Here is an 8,036-nt window from a genome sequence, read left to right on the forward strand (position 1 = left end):
TAATTTACAATTGCGAAACTATACTCTTTTAAGTCATGCTCAATTTTGCATCCAATTCCAATAATGATTGTTACATATTATAAGTCAAGCAAGTCCCCACAGTTTACGGAAAATCATGTTGAAAGGTCATTGTTCCAAATTTTAGCAACACTAATTAATAACTGCTGCTAATATTAACATTTATATAATATACTCCATATACATGCATTTTTTTTATTAATCCAAATCAATTAATTAGAAAAAACGCATTACTTCAATGACAATTCGCCTAAAATTTCATTCATTTTACAAGCATATTCAAATTTTTTTGTGCTACTAGTATAAATTATTCACTTAATAAAAGAGACAAATATCAAGTATATATACTGCTAATATATTTTTGTAATTTGTCGGAAGGAGACACAAATAGGCTAGGTTAGAGAAAAGAGATAGCCAATGAGAAGTGGACACATTGGGAATACGTAACGTCTCACATCGTCCTCTCCGAAAAAAGTAATCAAAGTGGGTTCAGAGTGTCCAACCTTCTTGGATGTCCGAGATTTTGATTAAATATACATACATAAAAATCATTTTGTACATAAAATTCTTAGAAAAAATGTGATAACTTTATATACTCCCAATTATTTAACCTATAACGTAAAACATTTTTACATGAATAAAGAAACACTAATAAGCAATAAAATCATAATTTATCTATAAGCTGGGGTGAAGGTAACACAACCCTATATTTTTCTGAGGAACAAACATGTTATGTATACGTATCTGTATCTAATTTAGGGTATAGTGGGACCCTAAGTTCCTAACATTATCCCGAATATCTAGGGCTAAAGCAAGTGGTGAAAGAAGATAAAGTTACATAATCTGCTAAATTTAATTGGGGGTTTTCAATTAGTCATCATTCATTTACCAAACATTCTTTCTTCTTTTTAAAATAAAGAAATTCCTTTTGATAAGTTCCCTTTAATTTGATATTGATAGACTCTCTGATCTCCATATTTCTGTCCTGGAATATTATGTCAAAGAAATTCCTATTGATGTAGTTTTCTGTTTAACTTTTACCTATCTCATAACAGGTCTCAGAGTTTTGGACAAAATTTAACTAATAAAATAATGATAACATACACGATTTATCGAATAACATTTTAGTGCTATTGATACGTAGAAATACATGATTTTCGAGCATGAATACCACGATATAAAGATAATAATTAGGTATGGAAGTGACAATTGGTAAGAAACCACCTGAAGATGCTCCTATTCTCCCCTGCAATTTTTGGTGGCCTTTCAATATCCATCCACAACTTTTTTGAAAAAAAAATTAAAAATAAAATATAATGCTTTCGTTTTATACGTGGATGTGATAGACCCTTGATCTATCGGACTAGAGCACCAATGATTTGTAGTGAAACGAAGAACAAGATAAACCCTAGTTGAAGTGCTAGGGGGCGATTTCCGCCAGAACCGGGGAATGAGAATAAGTTTATACTTTATTTCTCAATGAATGAAAATACTGTAGAATTCTATAATTTATAGAATTCTAAAAACCCTAAACATATCTTGCTAATCAAGAAAGATAAATAAAATAAAAGATTGCAAAAGATATGAAAATTAAATAAAGATAAATAACTAAAATAAAAGACACGCTAAAATATTGGAGATGATCTTCGGCGAGTTTGCTAGACGAGATTCACATGATCGAGGGCCCTATCAACTCTCCCGCCGTTGAAAACCACCTTGCCCTCAAGGTGGGTCATGAATTAAGAACACGAGCGTCTCGTCCCAGGTGAAAATACTCTCAAAATCTCCAGGGTCAAAAATACGAACTCCTTGGCTGTTACAACCTACAAATTTGGCATCAACTCCTCCAGGTTCGCAACCTTTGGAGAGAAATCCATTTAGCTCTTCGCAATCTGTGACACCACTGTGGTCACAATCTTCACCATCACTTTCATAAACATAGGCAACTAGCACCCCACATGTCATATTATTCCCCGCCTTCTCGAACACCAATTTCGCAGCATTAAAACAATCATGGAAACATCCTCTTGGTAGAAATCCACTACCATTGCCAAAGCATCCCTCAGCTTCTTGTTTATCAGCAATCAAACTGTCATCTCCATCCAATACTTCTTCAGAAGTCTTGTTAGGTTCAACATGGATGAATTTGACCCCATCAAAAGCTCCTGGGTCAAATATACGAACCTCAGTTTCGGCAACCAATTGACGAGAAGCACGGCTCCACTCAGTATCTTCACAATATGTGAGCAAGGAATGACCGTGTTGTGCAGTAGTCGAGCTGTCCGGCAACTTCATGCCCTTGCTGTCATAAAGGGTGGCAGGTGGCTCGGGCTGGACCTCCACGCTGGAACTGGTGGCTAGCAATGTTGCTGATGGTAGAACAACCACTGGTGACAACACATTAACTTGGGCGGAGCTGATCGGCACGCCAGCTACGGCGCCGTCCTTGGAGTAAGGGGGTTGTTTAGTGTGTGACTCGGCATGTGACGCAGCGAACTGTGGGGCTAGCTTTAAGGCATCCTTTCGGTCTACATCATTCTTATAGAAATATGGATCAAAGTGATGACGAAGGGCCAACAAAAACTCTTGCCAAGATGTCTCTGGGTTGTTCTTTTGAAATAAATAGAGCCATTCGGACGCCGGAGAATCTATTAATAGATGTACTAGTTCCAGACGATCTGATTCTGGAGTTAAGGATAAATTGAAATACCTCTCAATACCATAGATCCACTCAATGGGATTTTCGCTAGAAAAACGAGGTGCCACAACGCCGAACAATAAACGCTCGCGATCGATGGCCTCGCTCAACTGCCTCTTCAGGCTGCCGAGTTCTTGCAGGATAAACTCATGTACGTCGTCGGAAGAATCCTTAACAGGTAGGCTGGTAGTCATTTGAATGATACAGAAGTTGAAAGCTCAAAAGGGAGAAAGGAGAGATGGTGCGTGGGATTTTGTATAGAAAAAAGAGAAAGTATTGGCTTGGGATGTTGAGAATGTGATGGAGGAAGAGTAAACAATGGAAGCACCAATTGATAGACCCTTGATCTATCGGACTAGAGCACCAATGATTTGTAGTGAAACGAAGAACAAGATAAACCCTAGTTGAAGTGCTAGGGGGCGATTTCCGCCAGAACCGGGGAATGAGAATAAGTTTATACTTTATTTCTCAATGAATGAAAATACTGTAGAATTCTATAATTTATAGAATTCTAAAAACCCTAAACATATCTTGCTAATCAAGAAAGATAAATAAAATAAAAGATTGCAAAAGATATGAAAATTAAATAAAGATAAATAACTAAAATAAAAGACACGCTAAAATATTGGAGATGATCTTCGGCGAGTTTGCTAGACGAGATTCACATGATCGAGGGCCCTATCAACATGTTAGCTCAAACTAATCGACTCAACTCCAAATATCAGGAATTGGGAATTCCACAGAAAAAAGGAATAAATTCATCAAATATTTTTGATGGATTTATGTCGTCTCTTTTTTTGGTTGGATATTGATTACTTTTATCAGATACTTTAGCATCGTATACTAAAAGATAGTACTTTTTTTAGAAATGATGTATGTGATTAAGATATTCTGCAATTAAACTATATGCTAAACCTAGTTAGGGTTTGGTAAAGATAAACTAAATAGTACTCCATATAAATTATGTAGATTTATATATGTTCCACACTTGAAGATTCATCCAATGTATTGTATTAATGTATGAGGAATCAATAAATGTATTTAAATGTAGCATACAAATCCATACATCTTAATTTGCTCACAGCTAACTTCCAATAGTTATTACATATTATGTTAAATTTCAAACTTTATAAGGATTATAATGTCCAATATGTTTGATTAAGATATTACTAAAAACACATGTAATTACCATTGATGAAAAAATGTAATTTTTAGTTTGTAGCTGTCTGATGTGAAAACCTGACAGATAATTAACAACAGACAGCAAACAGTCATAATTTTTACAAAGAAATGTGAAGAATTACTAGAATTTTACATCCAAACAACAAAGGCATATAAATATGTCTACCTAAAGAAAGCTAAGACCTACCCCATTAAATATCAGCAATTCCTACCAAGAAAAACAACAGCTGAAATAAGAAATTAAGAGAAAAAGCCCAAAAAACAAAAATAAGAAATAGAAATTCTTGAGCACCACACAACCATAAATGTGTATTTGAACCAAAAAAGGATAAGTTCCTCTTCTGTTGTGTTGGTTTGTTCAGAAACTAAGAAGGTTTTAAATATCAAAGGTGTCAAGCAGCTTCTTGAAAAGTACACCACATATATATAAAAAAATGGGGAGAGGGAAAGTAGAATTGAAGAGGATTGAGAACAAGATAAACAGACAGGTGACTTTTGCCAAAAGAAGAAATGGTTTGCTGAAGAAGGCCTATGAACTCTCCATTCTCTGTGATGCTGAGCTTGCTCTCATCATCTTCTCCAGCAAAGGCAAGCTCTATGAGTTCTGCAGCTCTTCTAGGTATCTGTTTCTCTCTCTGCACAACCACAAAGCACAAGTTTCTGAGCTTGTCTCAATACATAGGGTTTTCCTTAAGAATAAAACATGAAAACTTTATCAGTTCCTTTATGAAATTAATAGGTTATTAGGTTTTCTGCATAAGAAAAGTTGAGGGGTATCAAGATATGCCCAAAAAATTGATATAATTTGTGTCTATTTTCCTGGATTAACTTGGTGTGATCTAAGCTGGAGATGATTTGATTACCTTCATCTCCAACGATTGTTCTTAGGGACGCCAATCGTCCAACCCGTTCGTTATCGAGTTATCTGATTGTGGTTAATTAGGTTGTAATTTTTTCGAGTTAGAAATTCTCAACTCTAACCCTAAACTTTCGGATGTTTGCTAATCCGTCGGGACAACCAGATTTGGAATTTTTGGATAATTTTTTTTACATAATATAGATTATTTTATATTTGTGCAATATTATTGAATCAAAATTCCAAAAAGCCATGAGCATAGATTTCAACTAATGAATTAAAACATAATTTCATACTAATTGAAAAGAAAAGTTTAAGATACTACTATCTTTCAACTCCCTCATTTTTGAGTAAACATTTGAAAAACCTAGTTGGTAAACAGAATAACGAAATGATCATGTGAATTTGGATTCATTTTTCTTTTGACTAAGATTATCATAATTAAAAGCCTTGTTATATATTCTGGCGTGAAAGCTGCAAATATATTCGTAATCGGAACTTTTTCTTCTCACACAGAACCCTATGTCAATTTATATTTTGTTTTTTTTGTTGCCTTTACAAATTCCGCTGATTGGATCCGTATACTCTCACACAGAATATTTACCAAAACCTTATAGGAGTAATTTTTCTTTTCTCCTATGTCAATATATGATTCTGGATTGTTATTCTCTCTATATTCATAAACGCCTAATTTTACTGTAAAGTAGTACTAGAAAATATTTGTATCTGTATGACTTCGATTAGTAATTGATTATGTACATATAAACATTTCACCATATTTTCCTGGCTCAAGTTAATTAATTTACTTTTATTTATGGAATGATTCGACCGTTAATTCTGGATACATAAATTTCTTGTATGGGATGTTAATTAGGGATCAAAGATTCCATATATTGTTTGAATAATCTCCCTAGATTTCTTTGATTTGAAAGCTTATGCCTTTGGAGTTTCATTCTACAGTTTTAACCAGTGGTTCTTAATTAAACTTTTTAGTGGTATTTAAGCTTCTTTTAGGGTTCTGGAATATCAATCTGCCGAACTGAAAAAGGGAAATTGAATTCATAATATATAGTGGAGTACTATTATCTTAATGTTATAGAAGGTACATGTATATATTAATTTCTTACTAACCATTAAATTTGGAGCCGGGAAACTTATTTAAAATTTTCCAATGATCAATTATACATCATGAATAGTAGTGGTATATTTTTAAAAAAAATTATTCATGAACTGCATTTTCTGTACCAGGTTGTATCGCAGGTGCATTTATTTGCGAAAACATTGATCGAAGTATAATTATGAGTATATCTTTATTTAATTCATTATTTACTCGAAATGAAACGAACTTAAATTGCTTTAAATGTGTATCGTTAGAAATTAAGGTATCTACTCAAATAATTGAAACATGAAGATAGTTTGAATATGTTTATGTTTTATACATACAAGTCCAAATAAAAATGATCAAATATTTTATTAATAATCTTATGCGTGCACTATGCTTCTGGAACTTAGCATGGCCAAGACACTTGAGAGATATCACAAAAGCAGCTATGGCCTAATTGAATCTCAGCAATCTCCTGATGATGAAAGGGTAACTAATCAATTATTTCTCTTATATACTAATCAATTATCTCTCTTATATACTAATCAATTATCTCTATTATATTTTGAACTGAATAAGTATGTATTATTCTATAAGCAGAGTAGCTACTTGGAGTGCTTAAAGCTCAAGTCAAGAGTTGAGGTTCTACAGCAATCTCAAAGGTATTTCATTATAGAATAAATCTATCTAGTATAAGATCAATAATTCGTAGATTTGTTTATAATAATGGATAATATTTTTAATTTGAAAATAATGTGCTAAATATTTTTTTGTTCTCTCCACAGGCATCTTCTGGGGGAAGACTTGGGAAAGTTTGGTGTAAGGGAACTTGATCAACTCGAATGTGTATTAGATGCATCTTTAAATCGAATAAGATCAAAACAGGTATATATCTTTTGCTATTTTATCTATATATCTCAAACCTTGTTTTTACAATAGTAATGTCACATATTAACATATACAAATATTTTATCTATATATCTCGAATGTTTACATAAATAATGAGTACTATTGTTAATTAAACTCCTAAATAGATATTGTAAGTTCAATTCAATTTAATAAATAAAAAGATAATCTAAAGGCTTTATCATCTTTATGTGATGTATTGTAAAATACTTCTTGTACTACCATTGTCTGTTTATTCTATAGCCTAGTCATGCTACAAACCTGCAGATATTCATCTGCATCGAATATATGACAGTAATTTTAACTTTTATGTAAATATATATCAATATATTACATCATTTTATTTTTGAAGTACATATGTTGGCCGTTTAGTTATTATCTGATTTATTGAATTCTGTCTTATAATTTAATAACTGTTCAGACACAACACATGTTCGAGCAGCTTTCTGGTCTTCAAAGAAAGGTATGTGATGTGCTGCATTATTGTCACATACCATAATATAATTGACTGTTACAAATGAAATAAAAAACAGCCGTCGTCGTTTAAATGAATGTTTTCAATGTTTTGTTTTTTTTTTCAGGAAAAAGACCTGATGGATATTAATAGAGCTCTCAGGAAAAAGGTCCCCCCTAAATAAAATAAAATAAATAGTAACAGCAATTTTTTTATTTTCTTGTATTGAAGGTCCAAAGCCCAAAATCCTAATGTATTTCAAACATTAAAGTAAAATTTTAACATAATTATTGCAGCTCGAAGGAGGCAGTGATCAACCAGTACCCTACCGGCCGCAGCCAGCTGCTCGGCCTCAGGTGTTTTTCGAGCCTCTTGCTGCCAACGACTCAACCCTTATTAGGTACTATAAGTTGGTGCTCTAGAAATGATTCGGATTCAAATACCGTCTTATTTTACAAATTTTCTTTTTTAAAGAAAAAATAATTCTTCTTCTTTTTCTTCCCAACAGGTACAACTCTCAGGTGGGGCAAAATAATGCCGAGGGTTCTTCACAAAATGTGAACGCGATTTTGCCTGCATGGATGCACTGAATTTCTCAATAAATACAAAAAAATGCAGCCAACTTAAAATTAAAGTTTTTTTTAGGGGAAGGGGGTGGAAATTAATAAAGTTATGGGATTTACGCTTATTTATGGGATGAGCAACCTCAGGTATGGAAGACAATTTGCATGTATTATTAAGATCTTATATGATGTCTGAAAAAAAATACTCACTACGAAATCAGTATTTTTATTTATATATGTATATGCAGTTTAAAGTA

At 33.0% G+C, this 8,036-nt stretch overlaps 1 protein-coding gene across 1 annotated transcript; it reads left to right on the top strand.

The window, feature by feature from the left end:
* The first annotated feature begins 4,135 nt into the window (after positions 1 to 4,135).
* LOC121794911 (MADS-box protein 04g005320-like) lies at positions 4,136 to 8,036 on the top strand. Its single transcript, XM_042193309.1, has 8 exons — positions 4,136 to 4,517; positions 6,267 to 6,345; positions 6,457 to 6,518; positions 6,642 to 6,741; positions 7,184 to 7,225; positions 7,344 to 7,385; positions 7,513 to 7,616; positions 7,725 to 8,036. Exons 1-8 carry the CDS (start codon positions 4,333 to 4,335, stop codon positions 7,804 to 7,806), a joined length of 696 nt encoding a protein of 231 aa, XP_042049243.1. The 5' UTR covers positions 4,136 to 4,332; the 3' UTR covers positions 7,807 to 8,036.

This window comes from Salvia splendens, chromosome 3 (assembly GCF_004379255.2).
Source record: "Salvia splendens isolate huo1 chromosome 3, SspV2, whole genome shotgun sequence".
In the NCBI taxonomy this organism is placed as follows: Eukaryota; Viridiplantae; Streptophyta; class Magnoliopsida; order Lamiales; family Lamiaceae; genus Salvia; species Salvia splendens.

Excerpts from the sequence above, each read along its gene's own strand:
- LOC121794911 (XM_042193309.1), top strand. The coding sequence starts at position 4,333 with ATGGGGAGAGGGAAAGTAGAATTGAAGAGGATTGAGAACAAGATAAAC. Across the intron at positions 6,346-6,456 it reads AATCTCCTGATGATGAAAGG|AGTAGCTACTTGGAGTGCTT; the intron begins GTAACTAATCAA and ends TTCTATAAGCAG. Across the intron at positions 7,226-7,343 it reads TTTCTGGTCTTCAAAGAAAG|GAAAAAGACCTGATGGATAT; the intron begins GTATGTGATGTG and ends TTTTTTTTTCAG.